Source organism: Drosophila tropicalis, unplaced genomic scaffold (genome assembly GCF_018151085.1).
Source record: "Drosophila tropicalis isolate 14030-0801.00 unplaced genomic scaffold, ASM1815108v1 contig_158, whole genome shotgun sequence".
Taxonomy (NCBI): domain Eukaryota; kingdom Metazoa; phylum Arthropoda; class Insecta; order Diptera; family Drosophilidae; genus Drosophila; species Drosophila tropicalis.
Window position 1 is genome coordinate 3,737,816 of NW_027172602.1, and position 22,391 is coordinate 3,760,206.

A 22,391-nucleotide genomic window follows, 5' to 3' on the forward strand; every position below is an offset into this window, starting at 1 on the left:
CTGAAAAGTGCTCTTTTATAAAAAATTGAATTGAGAATAGAGAGAAAAGAAGAGAAGATAAGTAAAAAGAAATGCCAAGTCAAGCCAACAGCAGCAAGAGCAAGCTAAGCTAGCCAGCCAGTCAGTCAATCAGTCAGTTGATTTTAATTTTTTTTTTTTTTTGTTTAACTTGTTTGCTGCTTTTTGAAATTGTGTATGTTATTAATTTTTGAACTCTATATATGTAGTATCAAACTTTTATATGTTTCACGCGAGAACAAAAGGCAAGTTTTAAAGTTAACATAATCTTATCCTTATGTCAAAATTGTTTCAACGTTATTGAGTTGCAACAACACAAGAACAACAACAACCTATATACAACAATTTACTATACAATATAATAAAGTTAGCATATTTATAGTTTATAAATAAAACAAGCGCAAGAGCGAGTGAGAGAAAGAGACACAGAGAGCGAGAGAAAAGAAGATAAAAACAACAAATCAATAAAAATAAAATCAAGCTTATTTTATTATATATATATAATATGAATTTTTAACTATTTGATTTGACATTCTGATTGTGTACCGAATTCACATTGAATATTGGAATGGTTGCTGTTGAATTATGAGGGTAATTTTGGCCCGTAAAGCTTATTGTTCCCCTTTTAATAGCTCCCTTAATCCGCCACTGTAATCTGCTGTCTGGTTAAGGCAATATGTGAGACATTTCTCTCTTATTATCGATGATGCCAGCGTGCCCCCAATGACAACAAAGTATATACATATACATAGTTGATTTTATTTTTGGTTTAAATGGGTATAAGTATTTGTATATATATATTTGTGTGGGTGATACTCAACAGAAAGTGCAGTGCATTTAACCTACTAATGGGAAGGCAAAGGGATGGGAAGGGTATGGACAGCGAGTGTAACGCATTGGTAAGTATTCTTGCAAATAACAATTTGCTTTTTTTTTTGCTTGTCTATCATTCTTTTCGTTTCGTTTCATTTCATTTGTCTTCGTCTTTGTGCAAAATCTAACGAATATAGATATACCCGATTTACATTTGTACATATATCAGATGTATATATGTACATACGTTTGTTTGTTAGTTTGTTTATGGCCTACAACTACAACAAATAGTTAACAATTTACATAGGCATATGAGTTCCTCTTTTTTTATATATATATATATATAAATATTTTTTTTTTTTTTTTCATCTCTTTTTTACCATAACAATTTCCATGCTTTATTAACCTTATTAGTTTTAGTTTTTTCATTCTTTTCTTTTTTTTTTTTTTTGTTTCTAGTTCCTTAATTTTGTAATTATAAAAACATAACAAATCGTTAACGAAACGTAAACTCAGAAGTTATTGTTAAAAAAATATTCAAGAAAAGTTTGTCACTTAGAAAAGTATACATTTTTTTTTTTTAGGTAATTGCGGTTTTTGTTCATCATTTATATCCATTTTGAAAATCTGTTCCTAGCCTTAATTTGTAAATTTAAATGGCAGAGATATCATTATCATTATTATCTTTATCAAATCGAGATTCATACATCTCGTCATTTATATACATAATAGTTGAACTTTATATTCCTGCAATCGGTTAACAAAATGTCATTGGGTTTCCTCGGATCTGCGACCTCACTCTCATCCTTGTTTCGTCCTTTTTTGTTTCTGTTTTTTATATAAATTTTTTTTTTTTTTTTTCTTTCTTTTTTTTTTTTTTTTTTTTTTTGATTTGCGTTTTGTAAACTGAAGGTACATATATATTTTTTATTCATTGTGTCCTCTTCATTTAACTTCCTCAACTTCCCTCTAGGGGAGAGTTTTGAATGGGAATTAGAGAGTTGCAGCGTGAGCTGGCGGGCTTCAAAAGAAGCGCATAAAATTTCTTAGAGAAAACTATCGCAACTGTTCTCAGTTTCACTATTGGAACAATCCATGGCTGGCAATGAACCGCCGCGTCTATATGCCCATTGCCTGGATGTGTTGCCAGCACCACCAACTGCTCTCGATGTGGTACACCCCGCACTTCCGCCGCTGCTGCCACTATTGGTATTAATTGCAGAACTTCCGATCCCACTCAAATGACTGCCACGTCGTCTATTGGCTGTGAGGCTGGATTCTGGCAATGCACAGGCATTTAGGCGAGGAAAGTATTTGTAGATTTCCAATAAATTATTAAGTTTAATATGCGGCTTATATTCAACATCGTCAAGACATTGGGCAGAGCTGCTGCTGCTGTTCAATGGTGTCCATAATGTTAAACCCAACTGTGCCAGATGTCCTCCCTAAAAATACGTAAATTAGTTGTACACATTTTAATTTTATATATCCTGAAAACATACCATAATGTCTGTCTCCAGTTTGTCCCCAATCATGGCACACTCGTGTGGTTTGACATTAAGGAAATTGCAGGCAGCATAAAAGATTTCCGGATGCGGTTTCTCCCATGGCAAATCCGATGAGACAAGCACACAATCGAAATATCCACGTACTCGCAATTTGGCCACCTTCTCCCATTGGGCATTCGATGGTCCGTTGGTGATAAGGGCCAATGCATAGCCCGCTCTCCGCATGCATTGCAGCAGTTGTACATAATCGGCTGGTATGGCTAGATAACGATAGCGTAACTTTAACCACTGCTGATAGATCAGTTCGGCCAGATGCTTGTGCTTGGCCAGCAATGATTCACGCCACAAATGGGTGCGCCACGAGTCCAAGGAGGTCTGCGAATTGTCCGGACACCGGCGAAAGGACTTTAGGAAATTTTGGCTAGCCAATGTGGCTTCATCTTTGGTAAAATTATACTGAGTCTCGAGAACGTCGGTGAGCTATTAAAAAAATATAAACAAATAAATATCCGGATTAATTACCAATCCAATAAATAAGCTGACTCATAAAAAATTTATGGAAACTACCCAGGTTTATTTCAAGATTATTAAGTGGAAATTTTGTAACCGAAACTTTTTTTATTTATTATTATTAGTTTTATGATATTTAGTAATTAATATGAATAAAAGTTGATTTATCACAGACAGTTGACAGATATGTATGTATTTATGATATTTAGATACGATATCTTATTGGAAATCAAATTTTGATTCACTATTCTATAAATAATAATAAGTCGAATATGATGCATATAAATAAATTTGACGCCTATGTACATACATATACAAATGCATTTCGTAATAAAAGTCAATAAACAGTTATTATATGTACATATGTATGTTTATTTACTACATATGAACATATGCACGATAAAGAAAACTCAATCATCTGGTGACGGAAATTAAATTCTTTATAACACCTTACCCCCGCCCACCATAAACTTGGTTTGATTAAAAATAAAGCGCTGTCATTTGCAAACGTTATCAAATCAAACTCGTTGCAATCGCATAAAAACTGCGCATGGAGGAGTGTTCAATTAACGGCCAATTTCGATTATCTGTGTAATTTCATCAGTATAAGAATCTAAGTGGGAAACGGAATTGGATTTCGTTTTGAAAATTCCTATCAGAATAATCAGTTTACATTGATCAAACTGCAGCAGGTTCATGCATGCATTTTCCCCCAGCCAGATACACATACATACATATGTATGTATGTATGCACATATGTATGTACATTCATGCATTACAGAGCGCGCGTGCCGCGTATTTAAAATGCTTCTGTGTGTGCCGTACCCCGGGTCGACTACGTAACACGCTAGCACAGTGGAAAATTTTCATAAACAGCGTGCGCACTTTCACCCCCTCACCCAAGTACACGCTCAATTCGACCCTTTGACCCGCGCAACAACGATGCTCTTTTTGGCTTACCTTACGTATAGCTTTGGAATCACCGGCCCGTGTGGGTATCAATGTATTATCCAAATCGAAATAGAATGCTGAAATTTTCGAACATATTCCATCGAATTGTTGTGCTGCTACTGCTGTTTTGAAGGTAAATTTACTTGCTGCCATGAGACACTACGAAAATGTTTATAATTATGTTGCTTGCTTGATAGTCTTGATTTTCGGGGTAATGAAAATAATTGTGGAAATGTTTCATATAGGAACGGGGAAAAATTAAATTGTTTAATTTATGTTTTTAGCGCGCCAAAAAACACAAGGTCGCCGTTGGTAGTTAACGAGCAACTAAATTCTAACAATGTGAAACGAAACGTTGGAAATAACGAACAACAGCTGAGGCAGGTAAATGTAACCAAAGTGAGAGCGAAGCAATGACTAAAAGAAAGTGCACGCACGCACCGTTTATTTACAGTGGATGTTGAAAGTTTGCCTACACTTGCATTTAATATATATATAAACAATCTTAGTCTAAAGATACAAAAGTTTTAAATTGATCAACCAATAAGCAGACTATTGAAATACTCAAATATTTGGGATTATATTGGGTTTTAATTGTTGAAAAAGATTTTTCACACGGTAGGCATATTTTTCAGCAAAACTGTAGCAAGTGAGTGTAAGTGGTGCGACATGATATCCGTATACGTACACATACATTTCACATTTCAATGCCACGACGTGAGTCAGAGTGAGAGCACGATATACTTATAGCTGTTTGTATGCATGTTACATATAGATCTCAAACTGCTCTTATTTATATAATATTATGAGTAGAAGCTTAAGAAATTTCTAAAAAATATTTTAAAATGGTTATTGTAGCTAAAATTTAAAGAAACAAATGCATACAAACTAATAAATAAATTTTTAAGTAGTTATCGATAGACAGTTGTCGTATTTGATTCGATAAATTTGCAGTGTGTGACCAGCTGCCATTTTGTGTAATACTGCGTGAATAGAATCTTGTTTTGGGTCTTTTGGTATAATTTTTCAAATATATTTTTCAATCCCAGCCTACTCTGTGAACCATGAGTACATTAGAATCCAGAATTGCAGTTTTGGATCCAGGTGCCTGAATAGTCATAACAAAATAATTCGTTCTCCTTATATTTAAATTCTTATTTCCCCACAGAGTGCATGAAAAAAACAAATGATGCCAACGGAGATAATGATGCAAACGTATTAATAGATGAGGATACGGAAGATCCAAGCACAACATTAGCCGACAAAGAACCCAAAGACGAAGACGATCTGATATCGATGGAAACGTTACGCGAATCTCCTTTACAGTGGCCCGAACGATGTAAGCGGGAGAAACTCTGAAGTGTGCTTAAAACTAAAAAAATTTGGCGCGCCTTTTTTTATTGCTGTTGTAGTTTTTGGTTTCTTGTAATGCGTTCATGTCGTCACTAATCATTATTAGTTCCAGGCATGGAAGAATTTCTAACCACCAGTCATACCCCCATACATACGCCGGTTGTTGACTGTATACAAAGTTGGACCGACACGGATATGGCGAAAATCAATAGTAAGTCCTTCTAGTTCCATAAGTGGCAATTATAGGTGTTAACCAAATGGTGTTCTCTTCTCTTCAGAATTGGCCAGCATGACACCAGACCAACTGATTGAGAAAATCAAATTAATGCATGACGAGATCTATCAGTTGGGCTTACGTGAGGCCAAGGAAATGACACGTGGTAAATTATTGGGCATTTTTGATCGCGATCGTACGCCCAAAATCAGAAAGTAATAATTTTTTCTTAGATATTTAAGAATCTTTAGTCGATAAACGGAATCCTTTACCTATACAATGTAAATATTTGCATACAAGTTTTATAGTATGTATTAGAAGATTAGATACTACAAAATGGAACTATTTACCATACATATATGTATACAGTTAAATATCTAATGGTTTTATAACATTTATTTCGATTAAAGCATTATGTATTTGTTTATAGAGACAGATAGTAGGGGAGATAGACAAATCATAAAGTAGTAGTGAGTGGAAGAAGGCACAGTTAATATCTATGTATGTATGTATAGTATTTAAATACTTCTACACGTTTTTCCCTAGGTGTAACAAACAATTTGAACTCTGGTCTGGTCTGGTGACATGTGTGTTTTGTGCAAACTACAATCAATCCACTGAACATTTATGAACAACGATAACATTTTTTGGGGAAATCTATTAGTTAGTCCAGTTTTAGTTGGCACATACATATGTAGTTGTAAGGAGAGATAACCATTTTGTTTTTGCGACTTCATCATTGTGTTTAGTCCTGCCATTGCATGCCGAATCTCTGCTCGAATGTGATACGATTGTAGACACCCGCATCGGCCAATTGCAAGGGATCAGTGTAGTAGGCATAACGTCTTATATCAACCATGGCCACATCAAACATTTGCTTCCAGCTAGTTAGATCCGTGACGCTCATATGGATGGGCAACTGTGGATCGGGTATATCAATTGCAGCCTGCAGCCGATCAAATGCCTCGGCAATGGGTCCCACCGAAAGATTCACCCAATATTCGGCCGGAAAGCGTTTGTTTTCACAGAATGGCGCACCCTTGCGCATAATGAAGACCAACATAAGAATCTCGTAGCGTTCGGAGCTTTCGTAAAAACGTTTAGTACGAGTTTTCTCCACAAAATCGATAAGTAAAATCAATGGAGTATAATTTTGAAGATGCATTAGTAGCTCCCGATCGGTCCACAAGTAACGTCCGCCAGCGCTACCCTTAACATTTAGCATGCTCATATTGTTGGCCAATTGTTGCTGCTGCTGCTGCTGTTGTTGTTGGTGATGGTGTTGTTGCAGATGGGAATGTGGATGTGGATTCGGATTCGAATGATGTGGTTGTTGCTGCTGTTGCTGCTGCTGCTGCTGATGGATATGATTATGATGACCAGTGCCACTAATTCCAGTTGAGATCACAGTATTGGTAACAGCGACTCCTCCTCCTGTTGGATTGGCTGAAGCTGCTGTTGGATTTACAACCGATGGACTGGGCATGGCTAACACAATGCCAGTTTGTCTGAGGCAGCCAACTTCCTCGACCATATGCAGCTACCACCAAAATGCAATTAGCCCTGAGTGGCTGTTGCTGTGCGCGGCTCTTTCTCCTTTTTTTCTTCTAACAAACTAGGCCAAGGTCGGCTTCAGTGTGGGAGGAAATAATGGGCAGGTGGTTGGGTTTTATGGGTCGGTCCTTTGTCCTGGAATGTGATGACTTTTACTTGTTGCAAACTACTCACACATCGTCACTTTATTTTTGCAATTCCAGAGTTGGCAATTTCCTTTAGATACATATGTAGATTAAAATCGTTGTGTGTGTAGTTTAAACTATTTTTTGAATGGCCATCCGAATTTTAATGCTGCGTGCTGGCTGCTGGTGCTGGCTGGACGATTGTTGCTACGCGAGTGCGTGGCAAAAGACACTGGCATTAGCCAAAAAAAATGCAATGTATATGTACATCATACGCTTCGCCTCTCCATTCCATGTCATCCATGCCTCGGCTCTCTGACTGACTCGACTCGGGATTGTTGTTTTCGGTTTTTTGGACTCGGCTAACGCTGGCATTGAACTTATTGAAGATGACGCTGACTGGGTATAACCCACACCCCAACCCATCCTTTGAACCCTTCCACCGGCCACCAAATGCAGTGCAGTGTGAGGGTGTGTGTGTGTGATTGCACTTGGACTTCCATGGATTGACAAATTTAGAAAGCCAAATTGAATAGCCAAAGACTGCATTTAAAATTACATTAAATTTTAATTATCTGGACAAATTGGTACCAAAATCGTTCGTAATAATCGTAATTTGCATAAACCATTACCTATAAATATATTTACACATATATTTCTATTTTTTCTCATTCCTTGTTTAAGAATTTTTAAATGAAATATTAAATTCGATTGATTGAAAATAGACTTTTTAACATTTCTTTGAATTTAAACTCTGTAAAGATTCACAAAGTTAAGTTTTTGCGAATTTATCAAAACAATGGCTTATCCGGCACTATATTTAAGACTAAGAGTACAGTTGGACCTCGATTATCCGGTCACCCATTAACCGGACACCCCTATTATCCGGGATAAAGTTAAGTTTGTTTCATTTTCACTGTTAACCGTAATTACCCCTATTATTCGTGATTTCAAACGAAATTTTTTTTCTAAAATAATAAAACGAATTCGGGTAATCGGATAATGGAGGTTCAACCGTAATTGTCTTCTATCGAATTAAGCTTCATTTCCATTGGTCGACATAATGCCATATTTGTAGGTTAAAAATAAAATTTTCAATTCGTTGAAAATAAATATTCACCTATAATAAAACATGATTTTTAGACCTTTGTTTTTTAAAATTTATAAGTAGGTTTTTCACTATATAAGTTAACAGCCAAGTCAGAGGGAAAGGTGGAACTTATTAACTTATACATGTATTTTTTTAAGAAATTCCAAAAAAAAATTCACATTTTTCTTATCACTTTTAAAAAGCAGAAAAAATTCTAGCAAAAAATTCTCCGAAATTAGCTTAAATTAATTGCAATTTCACATTTACATAAAGTCCACTGTACACATAAAACTCTATTTTTTATGACTGCAAAAAAAAAGAATGCATTTAAATAGAACGTAAAACAATAAACCTTAAGTGCAAGAAATGGCTCAAGTTTAAGTGGCTACGCGCTTATCAAACTCCGCCTTGTGTTCATTTTTCAGATATCGTCGAATGCCGAGTAACAGATAACGCATTTGTGGTTTACCCAACAATTTGAAGAGCAGACTCATTAGAGATTCAAATGCTTCGTCGCCGCCATTTTTATAGGCTAGCAAAGCCTTGCCAAAGTCACGGAACTGATCTTGATTGATGAAACAGCGCACCTGTTAAATGAATAGAAAAAACATTTTTAGAGATAGATGCCTAACAGGATTTAAGACAGGTTAAAATGGCGCACCTCTCTTAGAAAATCTGCCCTTGATTCTGGAGCCTCTTTTTGTGAGCAGCACATGCTACTACTGCTACTACTACTACTATTAATACTACTACAACTGGTGGAGCTGGTGCTTGGTTCTGTTTTGATATTATCTACTAGTTTGTAGCGTTTCTTTAGCTGAGAGCTGCTCTTTGAATCGCCAAATGTGGGTGAACTGCGTTCACGTTTGTGTATTTTGACCAAATTTCCGCTTCCCGTGGAATTGAAATCTATACTCTATAGAAAAAAAAGAATTGAGTTTTAAATGATTTAATGATCTGTTGGCCATTTTACCGAAACATTTGAGTCGAGACGACTCATAAAGTCCATGGCATTAGGCGGCTTTGACTGTGAGTGACTTTGTGTCCGTCCAGCGGCACTGACATAGTCATCTGGTGTCCAGCTTTTAATGGAATTTGTCATTTCCACCTTTCTGGAAATCAACAGTCATGTGATGGAAGAGTGGAAAAGGTGAAATTTCACACTTACATTGCCATTTCATTGGCTTGCTTAAATGCAGCCGCATTGGTGGCCATTTGGCCAGGTTCTCGTTTCACTTTGAACAGTGGCTTCTCCTCTTTATTTTCCTGAGTAGCAACTTCTGTTTTGTAAACATTTTGCAGCAGAGGTTCATCGGTGCGTTCTTTTGGCTGTTCCATCTGAATAAATTCATTTGCATAGTAATACTAAATAAAAATTTTAACGATTTATAATATTGTGTCACTTACTGTTTCCTCGGCATGCCTAAAGAATTGACGCAATTCACGCACAATCGGCCCAAAGGGTGAACATTGTGGCCGTGCTCCCAAATGTCCACGTATCCATTTGGAGAGCTGCTGGACTTGAGAGTTATCTTGAAAGCGGGAATCGCATAGCAATATGGCCCCGTAATCATGCCGATGTCGGATGACACGACCAATGGCTTGATTGACAGCCCGTGTGGCATCCAGATTATACCACTCCTGCCCAGTGAGCAGTTGATTCTCTTTGGTGCGATTTGCCTCTAGATAGCGTCGTTTCAAGATTACCTTTGGATCTTTGAGCGGTGGATAAGGCAAGCCGGTTATAATAACGGCTCGACCATTGCGATCGGCAAAGTCCAAGCCCTCGGAGACTTTGCCCCGGCAAACGGCCATAAAGCAAGCACCTTTTGAGTCACGTATGGCTTGATAGAATTCCTCCATGGTGGTGGTAAATTGATCTTTGCCACGTGGCTCTAAGAAAATGGGTTTCTTGGCTGCAATATCCGCCCATAATCCACTGGCTTGCCAGGCATCGACACATTTATTCAGCATGGGATACGAGGGAAAGAACACCAGCAGTCCATCGGGCACAATACGTGACACATTGAGAATGGTCTGTCCCAGTGAACTGATGTATTTGGGATTATCTCTGTGGCAAACAAAGAAAATATGCAAAAAGTTAGCCAGAGAGTAAAACAAATCTATCTCACAGTTATCTTCTCACCGATTCTTAAAGTTGGAAATAAGTTGCTGGCGATCTGGCCCAGTGCCAATTATCTTTACATAAACCTGCGACTGATCCACAATGTGCGGATTCTCCAAATGCTGGGCCACGGGTATGGCTAGTTCTGCAATGAGAGGCTTAAGTGGAGCCAATGTACCACTGGTTAAAATGACACTACGGACTTGGGTATTCAATAGCTGTTCCATGCCAAAACCAGGATTGAAGCACCAGAAATTTATGACTTTGGCCTTGTTCGATGAAGACGAATTGCTAGTATTGTTTCCTTTACCCAACCAGCCGCCTTGCTGCTGCTTTGGGGCGGCCTTGGGAGCATTTTGCTTCGCCTCCTCCACTTCCACATGAACTTTAAAACTTCGATGAACCTTGGCCATGATATCCTCCTTGTTGGCAAATACAATGGTTAAGAGCTCGGCCAATACCAAAAAACTGCCACCTTTACGCATGATCATAGAACTATTGTTCTGGGAAGCCACCATTAGATATTGCACCAGCTTGTCCAACAGAGCCACAATGCTGGCACAATTGCCATAGGTAAACTGTGACATAGTTGAAAGCAAAAAAATTGATTAGAATGGATTCGGATATATAGCGATTGAGCCTCACATTGGCCTTTGCTAGCAACTCGTACATATAGCTAGCTGGATAGGTAGTTCCCTCCGACAGATTATCCACCACCACACCATCGATTGCCTTCTCTAGTTCTAGTAACATTTCCTTAAGCAATGTAAGATCATCTAGTGTGAAATCCTTGGGTTCATCACCACTAAAATCTTGGCTATCGGCGCTTGTGAAGATTCTCATTATGTGGGTTACATCCTCAATGGCCATGGCCACATCTGATGATTTAATTTGTACCGAAGCCGATTCCTCGCATATTTTCTCAATGTTGTGGGCCTCATCCAGTATGACTATTGTGTTGCTAAGCTCGATTTTGTTCGCCTTTCTGGCCATGGGATCGAGCAGATAATTATATGGCATAAACGTGATATCAGCATCGTTTACCAGCTCTTTGGAGGCAAAATATGGGCACATTTTCAACTTCTGTCCCACCTTGACTAGATCCTCAATATCCATAATACTGGGCCCCCGAAAATCGGGATGATCCTTCTTCGACTCAACACGCAACTGAAATGAACAGTTTTTCGAATGCACACGCATTTTGCACATGTTCACCTTATTGGAATTGCCCTGTTCCCGCATCACCTCCGGATGAATGCAAAGCTGATCACGGGAACCAAGGACCACTGATCTCATACCGGCATATGCCGAACGTTTCAGCTCACGCATCGCTTGAGTTAACTGAGAGTGGGTTCGAGACGCATAAATCACTTTGGGGACACCCCAATTGTTGGCCTTGCCCACGGTTAAAGCCAATTCGGCAGCTTCCCCGGGTACAATTCCTGTGGGTCCCATCTTAGTGTTACCGGCCGCATCCTGCAGTTTTCGTATTTGCTTCTGCTGCTCCGATTGCCTCGTTCGAATCCAGGCCAGCGACGAACAGAGTAGACTGAGGGTCTTACCGGTGCCAGTAGGTGATTCGAGAACGCCATTAGTGCCATCACGTAAACATATGATGACTTTCTCCATAAACGCCCGTTGCACTTCGTATGGCTCGAATGGAAAGTGCACTGGAATACCAGCAATTATGCTCTCGGGCATTGTGTTGAAGTTACAAATTCTCTTGAAATTCGCAAACCCTCACTTTGCAGCGTTGACCAGATTGGCGCGCGCCAAAATAAAAACATATGTTTTTGTTAAGAAGGACTATCGATTATGCGACTACAATTATCGATATTCAGTTCTGTTAATTTTAAAAATGTGCCTATCGGCATTAGTTTAGATGAAGTTAATTTTTCTTTTTACAAAAACCATTATCAAAAGAAACCCTTCTTTCATGTAAAATGTGTTTAAAATAGCGGAAATTACAAAGCCCCAAATTGTTGATAAGAATTTGAAAACATTACAACGGTAAAGTTTGGTGATGATACGAAATATCGATTCATTTTAACAAATAAAGATACGCCCTCTACGAAATACTTTGTGATCCATATCTGTACAATCGAACTATAGACTAATACTGATCAATACATGATGATTTCTCCCACTACTGATTATTAACATATGTTCTTGAAATCTCGGGCAAAGAATTTGCAATGTTAAATGCTTATCGATTAATTTTTTTCTTTGCTCGCCGGCGCACATTGGGCCAAATTTTGTTTTTGTTGCCATAAAGTCGAAAAATTTTGTATATTTTTTAAATAAAATAAAAGTGGGGACGTCAAATTAATAATTGTAGTTGTAGATTGCTTTTGTGATGCTTCATTTAAGAAATTTTCATTCTGGAGTAAAATAGCAATTTCTGGACAATCATTTTAAAGCTTTTTGCCTAAAATAAAATTATCCGATAGCAAGAATTAAAAAATCAAAATTCTATTTTAGTCCCATGTATATTTATGCTTGCAAATTGGACCTCTGGCATTAAAACTTAGGTTTATGCCACCGAAAAAAAGATCTGGCCCAATGTGCGTCGGTTATATGTAATCGCACTCGCAGTAGTGCTGGGATTCCAAAGATGAAGAAAATCTGTCGATCTATCGCAGTGCGAGTTAGTCATCGATAATGATATAATGGTGCCATCGATGCATTTCTCAACACTAAGTCGCAGTCTCGCAGTCAGTTTTTTAATTTTCAACGGAGAGGTTGTGGCCAATGCCCAGCAAGAGATATTTAAACGCCAGGAGCGCAACGACATTTAAAAGCGAAACAGCAACGGAGACACGACAGTGACGGGGCGCCAGTGTATGTGTATATATATTCGTGCATGTGTTTACGGGTGTGTGTGTGTACCAAACTTAACCGCCTGGCTAAAGATACTACAAGTAAACATACATATTGTGGCTGTTGTTGTCGGGTCGACTGTCGGGCGGTCGGTCGGTCGACTGACGAACTGACTGCCAGTCGTCGCCATGCATACACGTATACGTATTTGTTGTAGTATCTCGCTCTCTCTCTTCCTCTCTCTCTCGCTCTCTACCTTTTTCTCGCTTTGCCTGTTTCTCCCCCAAGTGCTCTGCTGCGCTCAGTGTGTGTGGATTGGATAGATATGTGTGCTCCTCCACCGCGGTGGTGATAAATTTTTTTGTTGGCACAAAGTAAAAATATAACTGAATTAAAAATATACAAATATAAAAAACAAAATAAGTTCAATTCAAAATTAATGGCAATTATTGAATTGAAGTTAAAGCGAAGAAAACAAACGTGATAATATTTGATTTATTTAAACGTTTTTTATTTTTTTTTTTTTTTTTTTTTTTTGATTTGATAGCTGTTCAAAAAAAAAAAAAAAAATGATGCTGTGCCGTGGAGAATGTGTGTGAGAGTGTGTGGTGTGTGGGGCAAACATGAAGACAGATTCATCCGCTAAAATCAGCTGGTCAAATATAAATAACTCCGAAACATTGAATTTTCGAAATTTGGGAACGTGTGTTAATGACAAATCAAAACTGTTGCAAATTGAAGAGCTTTAAATTTTGGCGCCCAACTTGACAGATAAGAGATGGCCCAAAGCTGCTGATATGGAGTCAGCCGATGTCGATAAACGATAAAAAATATTTATCTAATGCGACTGCAGCACTCCCACCCACACACACACACACCCCTTTCCTTAACTTGTCATCCACTAATATGAAAGAATGTGTGTGAATTAACCAATCCCAAATACAAATAAGGACAAATTGCTTGTTCTACAGATTTATCAAAGATCAGCACAAGGAGAAAAACAAAAACCAAAAAAGATAAAACAAACACTAAAATATTTATAGTAAAAACCAATAACACATTTAGCCCCAAACACACACCCGCCTGGTCGCCCGCCGCCACCTTTACTTTCCTACCGTGAGCGTTGCCACGAAGCCCAGAATGAAATGAATAAACAATTTGCTTGATTTTTCTGCAAAGTGCGTTTGCCAATTGAAAATAATTGCCCAATATAATTATGTGGAAATTTGCCTTGTTGTCCCCACAATGGGTGGGCGAACTTTTGCCAATAGGTCTGGCAACACTGCGTTGGAGTGTGGTAGCATGTGCTTGTAAAGGTCTGTGTGTGCGGGTTTGCGTGTGTGTGTTGCGCTCTTATTTAAATAGGAATTCAATGTTTGTTGTGTAGATGAGAGAAGAGAGTTCTCAGTAGCACAGCAATTGACAAAAATTGTAATCAGATTATATCGAAAGCGTAATTTGTTGTTGTTGTCATTGAACGAAATCCACAAAACCCAGTTTGATGCAGCTCGATGCATTTTTCTTGTTATCTCAATCTCCGCACATTCAATATGACCAAGCATCATTCCCATTCCATCCCATCATCATCAGCATCACCATCATCATGATGACGTTCGTTCTTCTCCTAGCATTTCAGTTAGAGTAGCAGCTCCAAGACATTGAGATGCGTTCGGGATTATATTCGTGACTATCGTACTGACGTCGTGACTATAGTGTAAGGCAACAAGAGAGCACACTAATATATACCAGTGTTAATTGGATTGGGTGAAAGGGAAACTGAAATTTAAAGATAATGATTTTGATCACCAATCATAAACCTATCAACAATGTGGTTGAGGAATATAGATTAGATATATCCATATATGATAAAAGGTGAGAATCGTACGAATTTCGAAATTAATACGTCGTCTATATGCTTCTAGAACAAAAAATTGCTTATGCATTGAATAATGACATATGAGATCGCAAGTATGTACATACATATGTATGTATGTATTTCTATTTGTCCTGTTCTATGTATCGCTTGTTGCACCTGAGAGTCACGTGACCATCGCTACTTTAGTAGTGGCCAACAGAGCGTACTTAACGCTCTAGCGTCGTCATCGAGTGAATGACTTTGTGTTCGTGGGAACCAAGGGGGGCGATAGCGAGGGAGGGATGGGTACAGCTAATGGAACACAGCAGGAGGAAGGTAGAGAGTAAAATGTGAGTGGAGTGAAATGGAGTTGATTGGAATAGAGTGACGGAACGGGCTGGGACGCGGTGGGTGATGGAGGAGACTCTAAGACGGCAACATTTGAATTTGTGTCAAATATTGTGTTTGTTATTTTTCTTCTCTATTCTCTCTTTTATATGATTAAAAGCGTCTGAGAAGAGCAGAGTAGAGCAGCAGCAGCTAGTTGATTTTCAAGCTAATTAGCACATTTGTTGCCAAAAAGAAAAAAAAAACACAAAACAACAATAAATAATTTACATTTGCGTATTGTGTATGAATGTATGTATGTGTGTGTGTGTGTAAGTGTTTGTTGTTGTTTGTGCATTATCAATGATTACGAAGGCGATATTATTATTATAAGTTGTGAATACCAAACATTAGAGTCAGAGAAAGAGAGAGGAAGAGAGAAAGAGCGAGTGCAAGTGAATGAGAGAGACAGAGAGAAAAGTGTCCAATTGATTCTTAACTCTCATAATCATATTAAAATTCATTTTTCTCTTTTTCTATATTCCAGTTCGTTGTTGTTGTTTAACCAATCAAATGTTGTCAGCTGTTTTATGCAACATGTACCATAAAAGCAAAACAGCGAAAAGGAGAAAAAGAAACGCTCATCGATCGAATTCAGGACAACATCAGCAGCAACAAGGGCAACTTGAGAACTGTTGCTAACAACCAGCTAGAGAGAGAGAGAGAGAGATAGCGAGTGAATAAGGATAAAGTCTCCAGCTTTAAGAGCTGGACTAAAAAGTGGGCCAAATCAAGAAGACATAACAACAAGAACGGATCAATACAGAGAAGATCAACGAGTATAGAAATCCACGAAACAAAAGAGGATACGAAAATAATAAGAATCCCAGAAAGGATTACACAATAACGGTAACTAATTTTATCTTTTTGTTTTTATGCATGTAGGTATATGTATATGTAAATATGGATACAAAGACAATAGATTGCGCGCCCCAAAGAGCAGATCCAAGGGATCTAATCTCAGGAAAGAATTCTTATCTCTTGTTTAACCACATTTTGTGATTTTATATCATAACAAGATCTTCCGGAAGTTAACTTCCCTTCCTGTCATCAAAAAATTCCTGAGTTCTATACCGAAATTTAATATTTATTTTCGGATAGCAAAATATACACAAAGTAAAAACTGAATTGATTGAAGTACTTTTAAATTCCATTTCGACGCTTTTACAATCAATTTTTGTAGGTAATAAATTTTAATTACGGCTATAATAATTTCTTATATATTTTGAAATTGGAAATACTCTTTGATGGATTCTTTAAAATGTGTAATATTTACTGTCTTTGTATCGCAAAATATTTGCTTATTGTTGCTTTCTCCATAATCGATCCCCAAGCTCTTCTTTATTTCACTTGTCCATTTCTTTGTGCTTGTCTCCTCTGTGTCTCTGTGTAGCGAGCTAGTAACCGGTAACGAGTAACGAGAAGACACCACCCGCCTATCAACAACAGCGACAGCGACCATGACAATTATACTCTTTTTGGTGGACACCTCATCGTCCATGTGCCAGAAGGCCTATGTGAACGGTGTACAAAAAACTTATCTGGATATTGCGAAAGGAGCTGTCGAAACGTTTTTGAAGTATCGCCAGCGAACACAGGATTGTCTTGGAGATCGTTACATGTTGCTGACATTTGAGGAGCCGCCGGCCAATGTGAAGGCCGGCTGGAAGGAGAATCATGCCACATTTATGAACGAGCTAAAGAATCTGCAAAGTCATGGCCTAACATCAATGGGCGAGTCGTTGCGTAATGCCTTTGATTTGCTTAACCTGAATCGCATGCAATCAGGTATCGATACGTATGGTCAAGGACGATGTCCGTTCTATTTGGAGCCATCAGTGATAATTGTAATTACCGACGGTGGACGATATTCGTATAGAAATGGTGTCCATCAGGAAATTATATTACCACTGAGCAATCAAATACCCGGCACAAAATTCACCAAAGAGCCTTTCCGATGGGATCAGCGTTTATTTTCGCTGGTACTTCGCATGCCGGGCAACAAAATCGATGAACGAGTGGAGGGCAAAGTGCCGCATGATGATTCGCCCATTGAGCGGATGTGCGAAGTGACCGGAGGTCGTTCGTATCGTGTACGAAGTCATCATGTGCTGAATCAATGCATCGAGAGCCTTGTGCAGAAGGTGCAACCCGGCGTAGTATTGCAATTTGAGCCACTCATGCCCAAGGATAGCAGTAGTGGTGCCAGTGGCGTTGGCGGCAGTGCTGGAACAGGCGGTGCTGGGACATCATCAAATGCCGGCGTCACATCAGGCGGTACGGCCGCTGCCAATTCGAATGCCAGTGGCGGCAGTGGTTCGGGTGGTGGTGGTTCTGGCTCCGGGCAAAATGATCCACCACCCGATATAGTCTTTCAGCCAGTAAAGAAAATGATCTATGTACAGAAGCATATAACACAAAAGACATTTCCGATTGGCTATTGGCCCCTGCCCGAACCCTATTGGCCCGACTCGAAGGCCATAACATTACCGCCACGTGATGCCCATCCGAAGCTAAAGGTTCTCACACCAGCCGTGGATGAACCGCAGTTGGTGCGCAGTTTTCCCGTGGATAAATATGAAATCGAGGGATGCCCCCTTACACTGCAGATACTGAACAAGAGAGAGATGAACAAATGCTGGCAGGTGATCGTTACCAATGGGATGCATGGTTTTGAATTGCCTTTTGGTTATTTGAAGGCTGCCCCCAATTTTAGTCAGGTTCATCTGTACGTATTGGCCTATAATTATCCTGCTTTGTTGCCGCTGCTTCACGACCTCATCCACAAGTACAATATGAGTCCGCCGAACGATCTCATGTACAAATTTAATGCCTATGTCCGATCCATACCGCCCTATTACTGTCCCTTTCTGCGCAAGGCTCTGGTCAATATTAATGTGCCGTATCAGCTGCTGCAATTCCTTCTGCCCGACAATGTGGACAACTATTTATCGCCCACAATAGCGAATCAACTGAAGCATATCAAGAATACGGCCAAACAGGATCAGGAGAATCTTTGCCTTAAGGTCTATAAACAATTGAAACAACCCAAGCCGCCCTATCGTCAGGTTGAGACGGCAAAATTATGTTCGGGCACTGCTCTGAGACGTGATCTGGTGCGTCATCCCCTGTTGAGGGACACATTTGCCAAGTTGCATGCGGAAATCGAACCAGTGGAGAACTATACGATTGTTGTGCCCCAATTATCACATCAGTCGTCGGCCAAAACCTATCGTAATCCCTTCGATATACCACGTCGCGATCTAGTTGAGGAGATAGCACGCATGCGAGAATCATTCCTGCGACCCGCCTCGCTGGTGGCTAAAGATTCGGGTCATTGTCTACCCATTGCCGAGATGGGCAATTATCAGGAGTATTTGAAGAACAAGGATAATCCTCTGCGAGAGATTGAGCCAACTAATGTCAGACAGCATATGTTTGGTAATCCGTATAAGAAAGACAAACATATGGTCATGGTGGATGAGGCTGATCTCAGTGATGTGGCGCCTATGAAGTCATCGCCTTCAAGCAATGGTGGCGGTCCAGGAGGTGGAGGTGGCGGCGGTGCCGGTGGCTCTTCACCGGGTGGCGGACCCTCTTCATCGTCGGCTGCTGCTTCTGGCTCGCCAACAGGACCCGGACAGGTCGGAGGCGGTTCACCCGGCATTTGTCCTGGTGGCCCCGGTATGCCTGGCCTGATGCTGGCCGCTGGGGGTAACTCTTCGTCCAAGAAACTCGATGGCACATCCCGGGGACGGAAGCGTAAGGCGGGTCCTTTGCCGCGTGGATTCGAATTCCGCCGTTTATCGACAGACTCCCGACCCAGCTCACCTGTCCCCAGTCTAAGCGGTAGCGAGGATTCTTGTTCGTCGGTGGGCAGTATTTCTGTTGGTGGTGGTAGTGGTGCCAGCAGTCTGGATGCAAGCGGATCCTCTACCTCTGCCGCTATTGCTGCGATCTCTTCCACGTCGTCCAATGTCTCGGATTCACTTAATTGCGACTTGAGTCAGGATTCAGTGATGATGTCATGCAGCGATGAGGATAGCCAATCTAGTTCCACCTCATCTGTGTCCACCTCTGAAACAGTTTCGGGCAGCGATTCGGGCATGTCCTCGACGGAACGCTTGGGCATGAGTTTCGATTTCAGCGAGGAGGAACCCAGTGATCAGGATTCAGCTCTCAATGGTTACGTGCATAACTTTATTAATGGCATTGGTGATGAGGTGCACTCTGGTGAAGTGGAATCCGCAGCCGCAACGCAGGCAACATCAGAAGGTGGTGGGACAGGGGGGAACGACGGCAACTACAACACAGTCAACAGGATCAGCAGCAGCGACAGCTCATGCCTCCGCCAGTAATGGTGAGCCAATTAGTAGTAGTAGTAGTAGTAGTAATAGTAGCAGCAGCAGCAGCAACACCTCCAATTCCGGTTTATTATCAGCAGCGTCATCATCAACAGCAGCATCATCTACATCATCGTCAGCAGCAGGAGGAGGAGGAGGAACAGTATCCGGTGCATCGTTAAACAACAGCAGCGGGGTATTCTATGTGCCCTTAAATGGTCTCACAACACATGCCGCGTATAGCAGTAATCTAGGGGGAGGAGCTGCATCTTTGGACAACCCACCGGGAATGCCATCATCAGGAACAACAGCCACTGGCGGCATAATTCGAACGCATCCAAATACCCTGCCACTTGGATTGGCCAATGGTTATGGCCATTCATTGGCGACATCAGGAATCAATTCACCGCCATCACCATTGCCAACAGCATCGGGAACCACAAGTTCGTCTTTAGCCACTGCCTCTTCCACTAGCGCATCCAGCACTTCCTCCTCTAGTTACTTTAGCCACAATGATATCAATGATGCCTCTGAGATATCGCGCATTCTACAGACTTGCCATAATGGTGGCGCCATCAGCAGTAGCAACAGTAGTTCCGGCTCTTCTGCGGCCACATTGAATGGTTCAAACGATGGACATGCGAATGAAACGGAGCCCCATGGTTTTGATGCACTCAAACGGGGAAATGCAACAAGTGGTGGGGGAACGGCATCGGGTGCCTCAGGAGGGATTGGTGGTGCATCAGCAGCAATGGGAGGAGCCAATCATCCGCATTTCTATTGGGCTAGTGGACTCAATCATCAAAGTAGTAATCATCAGGGAAACAATATCAATAACAACAACAACAATAATAATAACCATCGCAGTCACAACAACAATAGTCCGAAATTGGAACTTAAATCAGTATCACCCACAAACAATGGCGAATCCACCTCCTCCTCATCGTCGTCTTCGTCCTCGTCGTCCTCCCTGAATAACAACAGCAACACCAACAACCGGAAGCGTAGTAGTAGTAGGGGAAGAAGCAATAGCCCAGCAGTTGCTGCCGCCGGTGTATCCAATATTACAAATAATCATCATCTGCAATTAACCGACGAGCAAAGGGAGGCGGCACGTAAACACAATATTGATTTGCGTTTGCAAATCTTCCGTGATATACGACGACCTGGCCGAGATTATAGTCAACTTTTAGAGCATTTGAATCTGGTGAAGGGTGATCATGAAATGAAATCTGATTTCATTGATATGTGCATTGGGGAATCGATGCGTTTTCGTCGACATCAAATGGTAAATAGCATACAGGATTGGTGGGATAATAAGCAGCAGCAAGAGCAACAACAGCAACAGCAAAATCATCATCAGCAACAACAACAACAACCATTGGATGCCATCAAGAGTTAACAGTGGTGGCTACTGTGGAACTGAGCATGTCAGCAATTTAATACCAATACCAACAACAATTACAACAACAACAACAATAGCAACAGCAACAACAACAACAATTATTAGCTGCAGTTCCCAGAATCTTCAGCTCTCCATGTCTGTGATGTCTGTCCATGAGCAACAACAACAACAACACCATCAAATTTATAGTCCCCACCCAACCTCTCCCAATCCACGCCCTTTCGAACCTTTGCTTTTTTTTAAATTTTTTTATTAATAAAGTCCTTTTTTGATTGTATATACATCCACTTAAGTTATTGCAAACAAAAAATCCGGGTTAAATCGGACATTATTTTCGTTATCTTTCACATACACACTCGAACCCACACACACACACACACACACACACACACATACACATCTAAAATTATATATATATATATCGACATAGGTTTTAGATATAATGCATAAATCTAAATTTAAGCGCAATGTTAAAAGAGGATTTATATATATATATACATATAGTAGGAAGAGAACAACAACAAACATGCATAACAAAACAAAACAAAACCGATAAAAAAGAAAACAAAATTAAAAATAGATTTCAAATTTAGTTCTAAGTCTCTCAGCCTAGTTAACTGTATAGCCCGATATATTGTATAAGCAGAAAAAGTCGTGTTTCATTTTGTCTTAAGCAACGTTTTATCCATAGTTGAGCACTTTATTTAGATACATGTGTATATAGTATATCATATACATATACATAAGTAAATTGTGTGTTCGATTTGATTTACAATTTGCAGTCGAAAAAATGGACAATTCAGAAATTAGAATGAGAGAAAGACACAGAAGATCCATTTTGCGTTTATAGCCAATTTCTTGATTTAGAATAATTCCACACAATTTTTGTGTAAAAAATATCTATATATATATATATATGTATACACACACACAACACAAACAAAGGCAGGCTATATATATATATATATATATACATATAAAAGCTAAGTTAAACCAAGAGATGTTTAGAATCGAAAGAATCAAAGTGTAAACAGTTCATTATAGTAATTTCCATTTTAAATTAAATATACAGTTTTATATGATAAAAAACCAAAAAGAAAACCAATTATTATTATATATATATATATATATATATATACATATATGTATATATAGCATGAAAGCAAAAATGTTGTGTGGCAAATGTGATAGTAAACAATTATAGTTTTCGATTCAAAATTGTGTAAATCGGTTTATCTGACAATGAATGTGATCTGGTTCGTTTCGGTTCGATTCTAATCTGATTTCCAATATTGTTTGTATTTTATATAAACATTTCAT

General features: G+C 39.5%; 5 protein-coding genes across 6 annotated transcripts; 2 read left to right on the plus strand and 3 right to left on the minus strand.

The window, feature by feature from the left end:
* Positions 1–757: 757 nt before the first annotated feature.
* Positions 758–4,213, minus strand: LOC137586490 (N-acylneuraminate-9-phosphatase). Its single transcript, XM_068302550.1, has 3 exons — positions 3,810–4,213; positions 2,334–2,819; positions 758–2,276 (listed from the first exon to the last, which is right to left on the minus strand). The coding sequence occupies exons 1-3, from the start codon at positions 3,951–3,953 to the stop codon at positions 1,878–1,880; spliced, it is 1,029 nt and encodes a 342-aa protein (XP_068158651.1). The 5' UTR covers positions 3,954–4,213; the 3' UTR covers positions 758–1,877.
* A 529-nt stretch (positions 4,214–4,742) lies between these two features.
* On the plus strand, positions 4,743–5,796 carry lin-52 (DREAM core complex component lin-52). Of its 2 annotated transcripts, none has more exons than XM_068302706.1 (4): positions 4,743–4,904; positions 4,969–5,139; positions 5,266–5,364; positions 5,432–5,796. In XM_068302706.1, the coding sequence occupies exons 1-4, from the start codon at positions 4,865–4,867 to the stop codon at positions 5,584–5,586; spliced, it is 465 nt and encodes a 154-aa protein (XP_068158807.1). In that variant the 5' UTR covers positions 4,743–4,864; the 3' UTR covers positions 5,587–5,796. The 2 variants fall into 2 exon arrangements, with proteins under 2 accessions (XP_068158807.1, XP_068158806.1); XM_068302705.1 differs by having other exon boundaries at positions 4,744–4,904; positions 5,260–5,364.
* Positions 5,744–7,834, minus strand: LOC137586606 (uncharacterized). The gene is made up of 2 exons (XM_068302704.1): positions 7,679–7,834; positions 5,744–7,589 (listed from the first exon to the last, which is right to left on the minus strand). The coding sequence occupies exon 2, from the start codon at positions 6,899–6,901 to the stop codon at positions 6,113–6,115; it is 789 nt and encodes a 262-aa protein (XP_068158805.1). The 5' UTR covers positions 6,902–7,589; positions 7,679–7,834; the 3' UTR covers positions 5,744–6,112.
* A 575-nt stretch (positions 7,835–8,409) lies between these two features.
* Positions 8,410–12,039, minus strand: Rtel1 (Regulator of telomere elongation helicase 1). The gene is made up of 7 exons (XM_068302702.1): positions 10,907–12,039; positions 10,283–10,839; positions 9,544–10,207; positions 9,305–9,474; positions 9,110–9,248; positions 8,798–9,052; positions 8,410–8,723 (listed from the first exon to the last, which is right to left on the minus strand). The coding sequence occupies exons 1-7, from the start codon at positions 11,960–11,962 to the stop codon at positions 8,514–8,516; spliced, it is 3,051 nt and encodes a 1,016-aa protein (XP_068158803.1). The 5' UTR covers positions 11,963–12,039; the 3' UTR covers positions 8,410–8,513.
* A 922-nt stretch (positions 12,040–12,961) lies between these two features.
* Positions 12,962–21,348, plus strand: IntS6 (integrator complex subunit 6). The gene is given in 4 exon segments (XM_068296888.1): positions 12,962–13,102; positions 15,811–16,172; positions 16,717–19,583; positions 19,585–21,348. Coding segments are annotated over 2 exon segments (4,284 nt in total). The 5' UTR covers positions 12,962–13,102; positions 15,811–16,172; positions 16,717–16,783; the 3' UTR covers positions 21,069–21,348.
* Positions 21,349–22,391: the final 1,043 nt, after the last annotated feature.